The sequence below is a fragment of the Tyto alba genome, unplaced genomic scaffold (assembly GCF_018691265.1).
Source record: "Tyto alba isolate M040663 unplaced genomic scaffold, T.alba_DEE_v4.0 Super-Scaffold_13, whole genome shotgun sequence".
Lineage (NCBI taxonomy): Eukaryota > Metazoa > Chordata > Aves > Strigiformes > Tytonidae > Tyto > Tyto alba.
This window is the reverse complement of record NW_024881275.1, coordinates 14,440,270-14,457,907: the sequence shown is the minus strand read 5'-3', so window position 1 is coordinate 14,457,907 and position 17,638 is coordinate 14,440,270. Positions and strand designations below refer to the sequence as shown.

The 17,638-nt window shown below is 39.0% G+C and overlaps 1 protein-coding gene across 2 annotated transcripts in view; it reads right to left on the bottom strand.

Moving 5' to 3' along the window:
• Positions 1-13,315, bottom strand: part of TEK (TEK receptor tyrosine kinase) — a 42,225-nt gene extending 28,910 nt beyond the window's left edge. Inside the window, exons 1-2 of one of the 2 annotated variants that reach the window (XM_033010018.2) lie at positions 12,411-13,315; positions 239-550 (exon numbers count right to left, since the gene is read on the bottom strand). In XM_033010018.2, the coding sequence (XP_032865909.1) occupies positions 239-550; positions 12,411-12,462 (364 nt within the window). In that variant the 5' untranslated portion in view covers positions 12,463-13,315. The remainder of the gene's footprint in view (positions 1-238; positions 551-12,410) is intronic. The other variant, XM_009972878.3, reaches the window with a different exon arrangement.
• Between the last annotated feature and the right edge of the window lie 4,323 nt (positions 13,316-17,638).

The following is a 17,638-nucleotide window of genomic DNA, read 5'->3' as shown; positions in this document are numbered from 1 at the left end:
CAGAATACCTACAGATGTCTGACTGACTTCCACGAGGAAATGACTAGCAGCTAGTATCGACCACTTGTCTCTGCACTTTAGAAAAAAAACACATGGGCTTAAGCCAAATCTATTTTTGTTGACTCCAGACTGTTTGCCTGCTCTGGAGCCACGTTTATTCCCACTTGTGTCAACCAGGGATAACTGCCAATCTGCAAGCAATGACATGCAAAATTCAGATGTGACCACCATACAGTACCTCCCAGCGGCATCTTCATGGTATGTATTCTTGTCACCTCATCCTTCAGTTTCCCTTCACAGTAATATGCTCCAATAGTTTCACTGGCCTGTTCCCTCTTCCACACCACTGTTTTGGCTGTTGCTCTCTTCGAATCTTCATTAACTTCCAATGGTTCCCGATGCTGGTTTGTCACATCCTCCTGGTCTCGGTCTATTGTGATAGACTCACGAGAACGCCATTTGGAAGTGATACAGATAAGTGATGTCTCGGAGTTGCCCACCAGAGGGAACGAATTGATCAGTATGAGGTCCAGTGCTGCTTCCACTTTACCTAGGGAAAAAAGCAGCAAGCGAAAAAATTTTACTGAAGAGTTTGAATATGTGGCCTATCTAGTTGCCAGATAAGCTGTTTCAATCAGTACTCAGGGCTTCTCTGGCTGGTGCCTTGCACAGCTTTTGTGCAAAGTAGGAAGATTGTAGATTAACTATTCTGCTACACTGACTTTAGCATGTACTTTTTATGTCATGAAGAGATGGAGTTTGTTTTTCTCAGAAAAAAAAATAAGCCTCACAAACTTGTGGAATTTCTTTTAAGAGCTGTTGTGGAAGCCCAGGGAAAACCAAGTGTTGCAGAAGCAGGTAGATGCTTGCGTAGTTAGGCATGTGCATGAATGCCTAAAGTATGGTGCTTTACTGGTAACGAGGTCTGTAGGTCATAAAGTTGTCAGTTTAATAGTGTTTCTTTTATATCCTTTACATGGATTTAATACATATGAATTGATGTAAAGCGGATATGTCTTTCAGTTATAGGATTTGGTAGTACTCCGGAGTATTTTTTTCAGCTGTTTTATGAATTTGGATTAATGATTTCATGATCATTCACATGTTAACCATTTGAAGCCATAACAGTGGCAAGAACATGGCACAAAGAAACTTTCTCAGAAGCAAAGAGCAAGTCAGCAGCACTAGTAAAGCCATTTTTTATGGTTAGGTTTCAAGCAACCAAAATGGCTCCATCTCATTAATAGAACTGCCAGAAATACACAGAGATGAAAGTTCTTTGAAAAAGATAGAAGCCTAATTAAAACAGTCTCTGGCAGAGTGCTACAGATTTAGTTGTTCAAATGGAGATAGGAGGAAAATACAGCTCTTATGATCAACAATTTGCAAATAACAGGCGTTTCCCTTTACTTTTAAAATTCATGGTAAGGAGAAGGGAAACAGTAAAATTTTTTCCAGCTGAAACAGGAAGAAGAAATTATTTCTTTTATTCGTCACATCTATTTTCCTGCTTTGGATACAAGTATATTTTGTATTTACACAGAGAGACCCAGTGTTTAATGACATTCAGCTCCCAAATGTTTCTCTGATTGGAAGGAAGGGAAATAGTCTTAGATAAGGGAGGTCAAAAGATCTTAGTGCTGACTGCAGTCTTTGCGTGTGTCTCTGCAGTGCTCAGGGCCAGGGCAGGAGGTTCTCCTCTGCTTTCAGTGCCAGCAACCGCTCCGGGGCCTGAAGTATCTTGACAGCCTACTGACACTCACCACACCCAGCCAGTGTGCTCCAGTTACCACCCTTTAACGTGCCAGCCCAGATAACTTGCCGTTACATAATGGAGAAATGAAACTTTCTGGAAAGGATGCAACGGCCGTTAAAGTGCATAAGGTGCAGGTCAGCAATGTCAATTCATCCTGCTGCACATTACAAAAATAAACACTTTGAACGAAGTTAAAGAGGTATGTGACAAAAATGAGGCCAGACTCATGCACTCATTTTATAGGCCATTTATCTCAATGTTTTTGCTTTTACATGGGGGAACATTTGTTCTCTTACTATGGGTCTGATACATCAGCTGAAGGCAGATGTAATTCAATAGTCACCACCACTGAAAGCAGAGGGCTTCATTTTCTGTCAGCAAGGATCACAGGCCAGGTATAGATATTCTTAAAATCATAAACTGCAAGATCCTGATTTCTACAGACTTTTGTGAAGCTCAGAATCAAATCTGGATCCAGACTTTATGATTTAACATGATTGTGTTGAGGTCAGTCAGGGTGCTGCAGATCAGAACCAAAATATTTTGACATTTCTGCCTGGTATCTACAGGGCACAGAGCTGCAACTCTCTTTCTAGTACAGAGGTATGGGCCCAAGTTTCTGAGGTCCTTCAGAGGATGACTGCTCACCCAGGGCTCCAGTTCCATTTATCTATCATTTCTCTGTTCCTCTAACCTCCAACACAGATAGAAAGGTGAAAATGACATCTGTTGTCCTCCTGCATCTCAACCTTTTAATGTGTTGGAAAAAAAGTAGTAGAAGTCTGAGTTTTGAGGACTAGCTTTCATGTTGCCTTTGATCCCTATGCAAGACATAGCAAGGCAATATCATATCAGATTCAGGGCATTTGTTGCACACTTTTGTTTCTTTATAGTAATACAAATCGTGTAATCAAGGTGTAGAACAACCATAGCTCAGGCATGTTGATTATTTCACTTCTGATTATTCCAGATGAATCAAAATCTAGCCACTGGTAGATGGATAGTGATCTGATTGATTAACTAAATATAGGTGGTATTTTGTCATATTAAACATTGCAGAGTGACCCAGACACCTGGATGAGGCAGACGGAGCACAGATGGACTTTCATATCTTCCTGGAGAAACACTAGAAGGCACTTCTGCATATAAAAGGGAGTAATATCTATACATAAATATGGAATTGTATGCCACACGTGTTTTGGCAACTAAGGTTTCACAGCTGGAATATGTTGCAAGCAGAAGTTAAAATATATCCAAGTGAAAGTTTTGCACTAAGAAAAGATAAGCTTTAGGTGTGTTTTGAAAAAAAAAAAAAAAAAAAAAAGCACCCTAGCAGCATATTGACTTGAAGGCAACTCACTCATTCAACTCATTCAACTCAGAATCTATCAGGACTAGCATTTTAAAGTCAACCTAAGGCCTCTGAGGTGATAGGAAGGCTTTCTTTGACTTCACTGGGAGCTGCTGCCCTCAGACTGTGGAAAAAAAAAAAGAACCAACAGAAAACTGTAAAATGCATATATACTTTATGCATAGGGATTCCTGCAGCACCTCTTTCTGGTAATGCAACTTAAACTAACCCAGCTGTCCTTGCTAAAAATGAATTTACCTAGTCTGGCAAAAATTAGGCAAAGCCTACCCTTGATGTTAATGAAGACTTTGAGTATCTAAGGACTAAATAAGGACAACAGGATTTAGCTCTCTGAGGAAAGCACAAAAAATATAGACAGGAAACAGCCTGTCTCTGTACCAGTGACAGTCCTCTGTGCTTCCTTGAAAAAGTCCTTTGACTCATGCCCTGGTCCTTGAGGAGCTGACCTTATCAGGAAGACAATCTGCTGTGTGTGCAAATAGCTTTTGAGAAGAGAGAGCACTTTCAGAAGGCCAACTCTGGAAATGGGAGATACTATGCAGAGAAGATTCACTGCCCAGTATTTGTGACACACACTCATTGTGGTGCAGTGTTTTGAGCCTTTACAGCACAGAGAAAATGGCATCCTCTAAACTGAAGTTTAAATAATAGCACTCCCACTATAACCCAGAACGCAAAATGAATGCAGGGACACCTTTGCAGTTCCTTGTGGCCCACTCTTAACCACAGGACTGTGCTCTCTCTTCCTAGGTGATACCTGACTGTATCTTTCACAGCTTCTCTAGTGCATATTTGCCTGGGAAAATTGTGCTGGACAGAGAGTAAGTGTGTGTTATGCTGTCTCTGCAGCCCCTGTGTGTTCTCATTCCCTACCAAAATGACATTCATACCGGCACAGAGTCAGCACGTTCTCTGTGCTGTGTTACACCAGCAAAACTCAGCCAGAACCAGCTGGAAGAATCATCTCTCAGAAATTCCCTGGAACACATCCCAGACACAGGTTGGCTCAAAGGGCAAGAAGGTCTCTGACAAAGTTTAAAACATCACTTCCCTAGATCGTAATTGGTGCTAGACACCAATCCAGGAATAAAACAATGCGGCAATTTTGAGCTGAGACAGTTTAGTGCCATAGATGAGTACACACAGCAAGTCTTACGAGAGTAGAAAAGTGTTATGATTTGCCCTTTTGCCTCAGAAATCCCCTGCTCAAGCACTTGCAGATTTACAGTGTTAACTTGTGTCTCGTCCCCAGGAAAACATGGAAATATTTAACTAATTTTCTACCTAGTGTAAGACCTTTGCACAGTTCCCTGTTAACTGGGAAACTGTTCAATACTGTGACATGGATATCACTCCTGTATCATAGCAAGCAGCCAGAGTGGTCAACTCCAACAAGGTAAGGGATAACCATACCCCACTGCCCCCCAAACACATATTAATCACTAGTCCATATTTGCAAGGTGTATTGAGAATGCAAAGTTCTGAGTAAATGTTTTAGATATTGCTTAATACTGGGTAGTAGTGGAAGGAAATAAATTATTTAGACATTACATCTAATGATGTATTTATTTTCCTTATATTTGTAAAGCTTTATTATTAATTGCTTGAAGTGACGATAAGCTGGAAGTCCTTCCCCTGGCATTTGGAGCATCACAGAGGAAAAAGAGCTGTGGTAAGAAATCAGTGGAAAGGTTAATACTCCTGAAGTACTAATTATTTAAGAGAAGATAGCAGAAAACACAGTAAATTTCACCCCTTTTTTCATCAGGTTAAGCAGGGGGAATAAAAGGTAATGTAATTTGAAATGCTTAGGCTGTTCTTGTTTTTTTTTTTTTTTACTGTGTTATGCTGAAAGTAAAAGAGTCAGTTACATATGACACTGCAGGATTTAAAAATCATTTTGAGACTGATGGAAATATATATACCAGACTGTCAAGTCATCAAGACTCTTTCAAGTCTCTTAAAAACTAACATCACGCACTCCCTCTGCTTGAAAGAATAAGGTTTTGATTTAGAACAAATCTAACTTGCTAAATAGCCTGCACTTTCATATTTCTCACTGTGTCTTGTTTTCTAGTTACAAGTTCAGCTGTATCCTCCTCAATTGTAATTTTCTGTATAAAATCACACACCTGATTAGAGGAATTTAACTAATTATTTAGGAATACAATTGGCAATCATGTAAGCAATTTTGCTGGAAAAGTATAGCATTTGATTAATTTTTAGTGAAGTACTGAATAAATTACATTGAAAAATATTTTAACTAACTAATTCGCCCATCTGGAAGATAATAAGAATGGAAATAATGCAAATGAAATATGAAGAAAGTAATAAAATAGACACCCAATTCCTATGTATCCTCTCTGTTAATAAAACACAAAACATCAACAACAAAAAAGCCAGTACTCCTTATTTAATATTAAAGCTAGCCAGAAACTAACCCAAAACATTAGCTGTTTGGCAATATTTTTCATATGGAAAGTTGAACATATACCACACCAGAATCTGGCAATCTTTATTTCCTCTTTTTCTATACAATCAACACTTCTCTTATAAATCCTAGTTATTTTTTTGTTCAATTTCTAAAAATAAATAAATCAATAAATCAATAAATCAATAAATAATTTGGGCTTTAAAACCACATATTAATTTTTGGACTCAGTAGTCTCTTAGTGTCCTGGAAACTTCATCTGTGACACAAAGATAGCAACAGCTCAGGTAATTTCTCCCAGTGAGTCAAATTCCTCTCTGACAGCTCAGTCCTCTGCAGGAAAACAAGGCTGAAGTTATTATTACCCAAACAGATTAAGATTCTCTAACACATTGCAGCAGCAACAGGGCAAAAAAGGAGAGAGTTAGAAATGCTGCTGAAAACCAGCTCATAAATTAGCAAAAAGTCAGGTTTTTCAATAAAACTTTTCTTGTTGTCCATGGAAAAAATCTTACTGCTTGTATCTTACATGATGCTACTGAGCAGCTGTGGGATGGTTCACAGCTCAAATACCGAGACCTCCTGCCCTTAGTAGTAGGACATTATTTGTGGAGGAAAGATATTGTGAAAGTAATGAGACAAAAAATTAGTGACAGAACATCACTTTGCTACTTTGTAGTAATGGGGAGACCAGAGCACAAGTGTAAAGACCAAAATTGTTTGTCAAAGCTACTATGGCTAGCAGTTTCTCACAGGCCTTTGGGTTCATCTGAAGCAGTTGAAGGAAATGCAACTACCTTCTTGTAAAAGAGAGTGTAATTGTTTTCTCTACATTTCAGTTGTTTCACAATCCATAAATACAAATTTTATGATGAAAAGGCTAGAAAAGAAACGCTGGTGCAGCTTGGTTAGGAGTTTCCCAGTGAGGGTCCTAAATGTGCATGTGTAGGTATCCAACATGTAGAACGATGCTTTCTTGTAACTTCTCCTTAGGCCTGGTTGACCATAAGCAAATAAATCAGAAAACAACATATCAGCAGAAATTGCTTATTGAACAACCAGCTGACAACGTGCTAGGTAATTCTGAGAAAGTTGGTGAATGTGCAAACACTTGGGTAGTACAAGTTTGTAGTTTATCTACACCTAGCTGGATTTGCAGCTAGCGAAATATGGGTACTAACCATCATCAAGAAAGTACTTGCAAGCAGGAACACATATATCCGTAACAAGGGTGGTCCTTGTAAGTTACATTATGACGCTACTATGCATACTACATATATATACTGTATGTTTGTGTGTATGTGCCAAGGTGAAGTATGCAAGATTGGTAATCAATTAGTCTTCATAGGATATATCAGTGAATGCAACATGCATAAGGTTAACTGTCTGGAAGTGTCTTGGAGCACTGGCTGCTGGACAGACATACTCTAGTGCATTCTTGCCTGTGCAGTAGTGTACTCCCACATTGCCGCTTACCAATTTTTCTGATTTAGTGGGAGATGTTTCTGGTGCTAAAGCACACTTTGTGACTAAGGAGGCTAAGGTCCCTGACCAGTGGCAGGTCTGGGATGAACAGCCAGAAAATAATACAAGAGAAAATCACCAGCACAGTCAGAAGTGCAGATGAAACTGCATTGCCAAGAGATACTTGTTACACTCCAAAGGGAAAATTAACCAATCCACTTCATTAGACAGGCTGACACAATGCAAAAAGCAAATAAATACCAGGCAAGAAAATGACCAGATTTGAAGCAAAAAGGTTATGTATATTACTCTTGAATACAGAAATGTTGTTTGTGAACTTGTCTTTCAAAAATCCTTTCAGAACTTATTAAATGCCTAATATCTTCACATCCCAAGTGTTTGTATTTCCCAGTAACGAATTACAGAATTAATGTTGATTTTTTTTTCTCAACTTCTTTATGCAGTTTTGTTTAACATTATTAGTGTATGTTCTTAGTCTAGGTGTTAGTTGGAGAACAGTTATCAGTTTGGTACCCTAAAAAATAATAAACATTTTAAACTTCTTACAGGAGAGTCTCCAGTTCACACACAGGCTGGTTCTTTGCTATGTGTCTCCACTGAAACTGTGGTGGAACGTCATCCTAAATATGATCTTGCCACTAGAACAAGTTGGATACTGTCTTTGGAGGACAGGTCTTCCTTGCAATTTCTCTAAAGTTTTCATCCCTCCAGTCCCAGATAGATTTTGCATCACAGTGGGAGCTGGACATGGACATCTGTTTCACACAAGTCATAGGTGCATCCATTTTTGGTTCATTTCTTCTGTGCCTACCCAACACCCTCCATACCACAATGACTTCTTTGTCTTCCATGGAAAGCTGAACAGGGTTTGTGTTTCTTTAAGGAACAGATCTCAGCTAAGCAGGCTCATATCTACATAACCAGTACAGAGCAGGTTTCCAATCCAGGTAATTCTCATTGTGGGCACATGAAAGACCAACTAACTCAACTTCTCTGCCCTAAATCCAGCTGTTCAGCTGCAGTCAGTCTTTCTGAATTCTGTGTTCCTTCTTGTCCATCTGAAGCTTTCCACATTAAATTCTTGTGGGTATCAGACCACCTCTGCAAAATTTTACAATTTTGTTTTTTTCCCTGAAATTGATTTTCAGCAAAAAAGTAATCCATCCAACCAGTTTATGACTATATACCCCAAAAATCTAATATATGTGTGTGAGTATATATATTTACATATATGAAATCTGTATCTAAAACAACTGCATATGTTCACAGTTGTGAATGTAGTGTGATTTTATTTCACCCTTTTAGATTTGATTCCTCCAAGTCTGATGCAATGCCTTTTCACTCCTGACTATTCCCAGCTGCTGAAATGACCTTTGGGAACACAGGCTTCCTGAGAGCTACTCTACATCTCACTAGGTCTGAACCAGACACACACCAAAAGCAAAATCTAAAGCTAAAAAAATAAAAGAACTGGAGGGAATCAGCCCACTTTTGCAATTCTCCTTAGAGTAGGTCCACAGAGCTGCCTGCAAAGGTTGAAGCTGTTGATTTTGGCTTCGAGCTGCAGAGTCAGAGAGTGATGAATTAGGTCACAGCTGGAATTTTTTCTCTGCAGACATATAGCCAACAATGTAACTAAAACACAACAGCTCTCTCTCTCCCATAAGACAGATCCATCGATTTTATAGTCGTGATCATCCTAACAGAACTGTACAGAAATACCAACATTCATCAGGTCAGAAGTTCAACCAGTGATTCCTGTGACAGGCTCATCATTTCTGGATTAGATGAAGGCTACATCTCAAGATGTCTCAGTTCCATGTATATTTCAGACTCATGAAAGAGGCACCAGGATACTGTTCCGTCTGGCTAAATAACCTAAGCATGTCAGGCAGATGCAATTGGTGGGTCTCACAGATCAAGTATGCTGCAGGAACAAGGAATGAAATCCATTTTTAAATTTCTCTTGCAATTCACATTAGTAGTTTAATAATTTATATGTCTGAAAGGTTGTGTGCCAGTGTAATGTTTAGTCAACATAGTTTCAAAACAATTGAGATTAAAAATCTCAAATGTGGTTTGTGTCCACTGTTTTGTCTGTGGGAGTCTCAAACCTCCACCACTGCAGCTTTAGGACAGACTGAAGTTCAGGCGGCATTTTGGTCTGACAACAGCATATCTGAAGCTACTCACACAGGCCTAGTCCCTTTAATTATGGGAAGAATGACATCCATATTCACTGTCACAGACATGTATTAACCAGAGGTTAATACAGGTTTTCTTTAGGTTAAGTTAACCTTTACAAGAGAAAAACAAGTCTTGAAGTAGAATTATTAGAACTTTCCAGTCTAACTAAAAATTATGACTTCTTGTAATTTTGAACAGACTACAGCATTATAATGGTGTTTGAGTGTCTGGTATTGTATGTTAAAAGCTGCTTAACTTTATAAATATGTAAATGAGTCACATAATAATGATAATATACACAATTCATGCTTTTTTTCATAACACCTATTGATCTCAAAGAAAACAGCCATCAACAGGGATGATAGAGAGCTGCCACTGAATACCACTTCACTGCTAGCTTCACTGTTACCCTTTCTTAAAAGGCTAATACAATCGTTTGAATCTTTTACCATGTATGGGTCCAAAAGCTAAATCAAAACAACATTTAAAATCCCAGTATTTTTAGAAACTCACTAGATCTAAGATTACTGGTAGAGCAAAGCTATAGCACAGAAGATTCTGTCTGTCTTGGAGAATGGAGGCGTTTGACAATGTATTGGTTTTCTGCCAGAAATAGTCAAAGACATGTTCTTGAAACTGCTTTTAATTGTCGCTGGGTTCCACAAATCTCTTACTGACGATGGCCATTTTGCTAAAATAATGCTCAGACATGAATATGTGTGAGAGTTAGCCCACCATGAGATGCTGAAAGCAAATTTACAGACTATCTGAGGATTCTGCTAAGAGGCAAAAGGCAAATTTTGACTCATTTCTTGTTTTGCCCTCAGACTTCCAAGGGAATAGGTGAGTCTGTGACTATTTTGTCAGGGCTTAACAGATCGTACCTAGCCACAACCTTGGGGCTTGGATCCACACTTCAGAATGGATGCCAGGATCATTTTAATTCTATAAAATGTTGACTGGAGTAGAATCAACCAAAAGAAAATCATGTGGGGATGCTCAGTCAAGTTTCAAAAATCCCAACAGGATTAAATTCAACCCCTTGACAGTTTAACTGGACATTTGTTATGGCAAGCAGTGACCCTATATACAGTGCAAAAGTGAGCATCTGTGTATATTTTGAATACCAACTTCCAAATCAGATCTTTAGCTCTAGCTGAGAATGAAGTACTCGGCTAGGGGAAAAAAAAAAAAAAAAAAAAAAAAAAAAAAAAGGACATTAAATCAAAGGCCATTTCTTGTAATGGGAGCCAAGCCGACGGTCTTCACCTTGGGAAAGGGTGGAGTGGATTTTGTGCCTACCCAGCAACACACCCAGTGAAGCCCAGGATCACCAGGGACAAGGTTAAGCCAGTTTACTGTCTGTGCCGAGTGTAAAGCCTCCCCTGCTCAGGGAATGTCATTCCTGCCTTCCTGAACTCCGCCTGCAGTATCTAGAGGAAAGCGGGCTCACATTGTCTTCCACCGGTCGCCCCAGGAAACATGATATCATTCTCAAACAAAAGCGGGAAAGCTGACAGATCTATTGAGATGGGTGTGACTGCAGCACACACCTCGCCGTCAGCCCCTGTGGAAAAGGCGGTGACTGGCAGCTCTTCAGGACTGAGCTGTCTGCACTGTCCGTGTTTACAGCTAATCTCTACAGCTGACTTCTGTTTCTCCCGTACTCATGACTTAACGAACGTTGTTTGCTTTCTGTGTCAATTAGGTGTATGTTACCATGTAGAGGAACATGAGAGACAAGGAAAAAGAGTTGGGGTAACTGGACTTTCTTTTCTTCTCCATCCATAATGCTTGCAGCACCAGATATCTCAAGCTGGAAGTGATCTGAGGGCTAAATAGGTTGAATCAATGTGCAGCTAAACAATCAAGAAACTTAAGCCACAGAAGAGGAATCGGTAAACAATATGCAGCCAATTACAGCAATGGTTAGATAAGAATACTTCCAACCATGCATTTAACAGATTTTAAAAACTTTTTTTGCATGTATTAATCTCTAGCCTTTTATAGATCCCAAAAGTAACATCTCAAACTCATTTCTTCGCAATTTCACTTAGCTATTAGCATGCTGCTAATCAAGAAGATCTGGAAATTATAAAGCAAGTTACACAGCAATGAGGACTCCTGCCTTTTCTTCCTACTTTCTGGTTTTCATTGCAGCACAATCTGCATTTTTACAGCACATTATCTTTTTACTGTGAGATGGACTGGAACAATGTATGCATGTCTTAATGAAATGATTAGGAGCGAGTTAAGACTCGAAGGTTATTGTGTAAGTTGTGTTTCTCTTTTACAGATTTTGCTTGGTATGTTACCCAGAAGAAACTGGAAAAATCAAAATATGGATGGTGAAAGCAACACTCAAATGCTGAGCAACTAGAAATCCAATGTCAAGAGTGATGGCTTCCTCAGGTCTCTGCTTGTGATAGCTTCAGCAAAGCATCTCCAGCATTATTACTCTGAATTCTATAAACCAGATCTGCATTAGTATAATCTTACTGCATACCTTTCTGCAGATGTTTCTTATGACTAACTTCTGACTCGCTGAACTAATGACATTTGCTGATAATACCGACTCATTCTTTAGCTGTATTTGAAGTGTTATTAATTGATATTATCTAATGTGCATTTTTCCACCCTTTTATCCCACTGACTTTCATCTGGATTTCAGTTGTGGAATCTTGTCTAAAAACTTGTCTAAATCAGATACTGGAACACCTGTAAATGTCAACATTTCCTACTGCACAGCCAGTTCATAAAGTCAGTCACAGAAAAAGTCATGATTTAAACTGTATTTAGAGCAGATATTCTTGGGGAAAGACACCAATTATTTCAAAGAAATGAGCTTAATGAAAAAGTTAATACCATTAGACAGAAGAGAAACCCTGTTGTAATGTGCATAGGTGTCAACAAATAGCTTCAACAATTAGAAAGAGGTATCATTAGATTCTACAGGTAGCTAAATCCTCCCCAATAGCTTGGCCACAGTCCTGCCCTCACTCCCTCTAGGAGTGCTGCACAGAGGTAAGTGGACTCACTGACACAAACCCAAGTACTTTAATCAATAAAGGTAAAACTGCTGGAGTAATGAGTAGGGAATCATGTGTGTTGTGTGCACATCTCATGAGAAACAATAAAGACCTGACAGGTTGGCTACAGATATTAAAACAAAGGCTTACCTGAAATCATCAGACTGAATCCATAGAGAACTAGATGTGCTAAAGGGTCCATGCTTTCCAAAATATATCCATCCAGTTCTTACAGTTGCTCATGGAGAATCCTTTTCTCGAGGTAGACGGTTACCGGTTACTCTTCTCCTGCATGGTACGCTGTTTACAACTCACAGGCAAGAAATCGTAGCACTGGCGCAAGCTGGAACAGTCTCATTGCTGTCTGAGTACAGGGAGTTTAAGTTCCTTTTTCCTGTTTCCTTTGTAGATTAGGATGGGAAAGGCAGGATCTTAAAGGCATTTTTGTATCAGCCGGACTGCAGGGCAGTGCAAATCCCGTCCATACAGCAATATATCAAAACAGTTATCTGGAACTGCTGGAGAGGCAGGGAACTGCTGTTGGTCACAGTCAGCAAAATAGGAACAATGATGGCATCCTCCAGTAGGCGGGAGAGAGCAAGTAAAAAGTCCTCTGCCTAGGTACAGTAGGTAGAAAGTGTCATCCCCTTCTCAAAGTGCAGATCTGCTAATTTCTCAGGGTGCTATCATCTTTTCCCTTATTTATTTAACCCACTTGTAAGCTGCTGGCTGTGGTGCATCACAGCACTCAGTAATAGAAATATGAATTAAACAGTAACAAAACAACCAGCTGAATCCAGTATAGACCAAAGCCAGCCACAACCCCGAGGTCTATTCCATTAGTTCATGTGCTTTACTGGAAACATTTTTTCTCTATGTTTGACAATTGGAAACAGGCTGAAAACTTGTTGCAATATTAAATTGCACCCAGAGTTATTATGTCTTCAGTGGGATCAAAATGCCACATCACTCAGGGGGGCGTGTCTCAAAACTCAGAAGCTAAAAGAAAACATGAGGAAAAAATACAAAGAAAAACACACACACACACAAAGAGAAATAAAAGGAAAGGCAGCACTCAGCTACATAAACAGAATTGCAAATAAAAGGAAATCTTATTTACTACTTGACTAAATATAACCTGTGACAATGTAGCATTTGAAAGTCCTGTAGTTTTGCCAAGATGCTAACACCCAGAATGACTTTTACAGAGTATAGAGAAGCAAATGTTCAGCATCATTTTAGAAATGGGATATGGGTTGATCCTACATTGATTTAATTTACTTAGGAAGACCTTTTAGCCTTCGACTGGTGTATATTTCACAGAGAAAGTCCTTTACATTCAAGATCTTTTGCCATGTTTCACCTACAGCAGATTTCAATGCATTAACCCAGAGCTGCTTCACCCCATTCCCCTGCCCTCCCCGTCCCCACCCCCTCACCCCCCCGCCCCCCCCGAAAAATAGCTGACAGTCAAACCAAGTAGAAACTTAAACTGAAAATACCTTCTGGGGGAAAAAATACAGTGTGAGGTCCAAACCCTACTAAAATTTCATTTCAAGGCTTCAAGAAGGCAGAATATAAGAAATTTATTGTCGTTCCAGAACACAATACACACATGTATTTTGTCCATCATTCATTTTTGAGAACATTTTATTAGACATGACAAGGAAGTGATTATCCACACTACAATTGCACATTAGCCTTCTTAAGCCTTCATAAGCCTACTGGTATAGGCCCCTCCAAGATCAGAATGCTTAGTGTGTTACCAGATACTATCATCATAATTCCTATCTTGTGGATAATTCTGCTCTGTTGCTCATTTAACCTATTTCTAATATGGCCTACCCTTAATTTTTTTTTTTTTTTCAATGTCTTTTAGTTTGCTGAGAGTTGGCTGGGTTAAACAACTTCAGTCAAGGCTGTGGTTCTCCAGATTGTTACTGTGAGCTTAGAGGGGTTTGTAAACTTTTCACTTAAATGACACTCCCCGGGACATAATCAAGTTACTGAGGAGAAATACATCCTGTCTTCATTTTCAATGTACCTAAATGCAAAGAAATGCACATGGACTGCTGCAGATACTGATTTTGCCATATGCATAATTGGCTGGGTCAGCTATTCGCTATTTTTTGAAGAATCAACTTGTGCCTACTGATCATTTCATCTACCATGACAAGGAAGCTATCTTCAAGATGAGAGCAGACAGACTAAGTATGCAATACTGCACAGATACAAGAAGTTTAGAAAGACTTGCTGAAGCCAGAAGAGAGGAGATATGTACTTAATCAAGTCAGAATTTGGTTGGGATAGCAGCCTCAGTAAACTCACTTTCGTGTGTGTGTGTGTGTGTTTCATTATATAATTTCATTTTTAAAAAAATAAAGAATAGCATCTATGATTCAACAAACATTTAAGTACATGTTTATGTGCAATAAGTGTTTTATATTTGTTTCTGTTTGGAAGGCTTTTAAGTGTCATAGTTTGCTTATTACTTCCACTGATGTCAAAATTAATCATATGATAAGCTTTTGTGTAATTTAAAGGATTTCACTATTCTGGCTTATTCTTACTCATATTTAAGTGGCTGTCAGCCCTACCTTCCATATTTTAATCCTTATATTTCATGTTATTAGACTATGTCTTTCTAAAATTAGGTCATACCAATTCTATGTCCTGTGAACTGAAAACTAGATCATGCGATCATCCCTCTGTTTAGTGACCAGCACAAGTGAAGTAGAATTGTCTGTCCCCACCAAGCAGCAACAATATCATAGCAGCTTCCCATGCACAAGACCATCTGTTGCAATCTAGTTCTCAGCTTATGTTGATGGATCTACAAACAATCCTAAATCTCAGCCTGCCTTCACTATTAAGGAGCAGAGGAATTCGAAATAGCCTTCTGGCAAAAGCAGGTTGCCAGTGAAATAAACTGGGCTAAAAGTGAGGATGGCAGGAAGAATAAAGTATGATAGCTCTTTACTCTAGCTTTTGTTGCATGTGGGGCTAATTGAGGCAGTTGACAACTGGGCTGGCCAATGAGCATGGCCATGACACAGTCCTCGGTTGGGTATGTAGATGTATTTGGGCCCCACAGACTACAGCCTTTGTCTTTTCCAAAGATACTTGGAAAGACTCAGAAAGGCTGTCCAACTCCATGTAATCCATAGTGTTCCCCTTGGGAACATCAGTTTTGTTTGTGGTTAACTGCTGATTAATACATATTAATCATAAACTTCACACCCATCACAATGGCATGCATGAGTTTTTAAATTAGTTACAGAAGGGAAACAAATTGTCTTGCAACATGTAAATATAGCCCTAGAGTTAAACATGGCTTTTTAAATTCTGTTTGCTGAAGCTTAATTTTAAGATATGTCAAGTGCCCTGAACTCCTGACATCAGGCTTTCCTCTTTAGATAAGCAGCACGCTTGTCTCAAGGACAATCCATTCATACATGCTGCAGTACATGGAAATATGTGAGGAGGAAAAAGAAACAATGCCGCTCTGCACTTCTTTAATCAGGTAGATGTGTTAGCATAAAGCACATATCCTCTTACAGTGTCTGGCTGTATAATACTTTTTGGAAACAAGCCATTACTTTGGCCTTGACATGATGTTAATATGTGTTAGTAGGAGGCAGTAAAGGAACTTTAGGAATTATCACTCACCCTAATCAGCTGATGTGAAGTAGAGGCACATAAATGATGAAGTTTAAGCTTCTTTTCTTAAATAGATCCTGTTTCCCCCTACAGAACAGCCTATGCTGCTGAGGCCAACCACAGCCTCTTAAACCATCTATTTTAGATCACCTGGAAGTGAGAGGTAGCAGCCAGGTGGCTACTCAGAGGACATGTGCTGTTGTTGGTCTAAGCAGTCAGGATGAGGACTGTCTCTAAGCAATACAGTGGCAGTGTAAAAACTGGAGGGAAATAAAGGTTTCCGTGGTACGTAGTTAAAGATAAGTCATACTAATGTGGAAAGGACAGTGTCAAGTGATACTGGTGATACTGTGTAATAGGTGGTTCTGAGAAACATTAAGATGGGGTAGAAAAGCTAATAGTCTGTTTTTTGTTACAGCTTGGCAGTCTGTACTGAGGATGTGCAGTTACTTCTTGTTTTTTCTACTGCCTTTCCTGCATATGCATACTCAAAAAGTAACTCAGGATTGCAAACATAGCTATGATCAAGCTTTTTGTCCCGTGTGTTTCTTTTTTTCTCTTCTCAAAAAAGAGCTTCTCTTGGATTTTCAGGAGACCACAGCCTGGAAAATAGCTGAGTGTTGAGTAGTCTACAGAACAGTCTTAGCCAAAGAGAGCTGTTGCTTTCCTGTCTTCCTTTTATGTGAAATGAAAGGGAATTTACTGCAATAGAATTAAACACCAGATCTCATGGGAATTTCAAGTTTATCTCAAGAAGAAAGTTCAGCTGTTGAAAGAACACAGTGTAGTGCTTTAGGGCCTTTGTATCAGTAAATTCATCGTAAAGGACATCAGGCTGTTTGACCAAGGACTATACTCTGGAAACCTTTACTTTGTGAGTCACTTGTATTTTGCTAAAATAGGCTTCATGTAGATTTTAGAATGGACTGTTTTCAGCAGAAGGACAATATAATTTTTGTTTCCTAATTCTTTGCTGATAAAAGGGACTGAGACGATTTAAAAATATGCTTGGAGAAAGAATGTGTGAGAAGTGCAGGTAAGAGCCAGCAATGGTGATGGTCACAGATGACAAACACGTATATGAAGTCACATGAGTGAGAAGTTAGGCAAGCTAGTTATATCCCACTTAGTTTGTATGAAAAACACAAACCAGCATCCTTATTATTGATTTTTGAGCCCACTGTTTTCCTACTTTAGAGCATGTCTGCTCTGTTTTATAAAAGATCTGTTAAAACAGGTGATTCTGAACATGTGCTAAATTAACCCCAAATCAAGCTTTTGTTTCTCTGACAAGATTGAATCGGGTTCTGGAAGCATGAACGTATGTGATGTTAATACTCTTGTTGTCCCAAAGTCAAAAGAAATCTGGAGATGGAATGAGATTCTCCAGCCTGAAAGAGGCATCATGCAACAGCAGGTAAGCAGAACTCATGCAGAAGATAGAGTTCACAAATTTTCTCCTCTCTATGCTGTTACTGCTTTTCTACTTAACTTTTCTACAGTTTGAAGGACAAATGAGTCTGTGTATTTATGTTTAATAGTAACAACTGAATATCCAAATGTCTTTAAGATATTAACATGATGCACAGCAATCATTTGTTTTGTCTGACTGAAGTAGCCCAGTGTTATCGAGGCAAAGTTCATGTCTGTGCAATTTGGAGAGATAAAGACTAATTGCATAAGCTACTTAATGCACATGAAGTTTGCAGATCTGACTA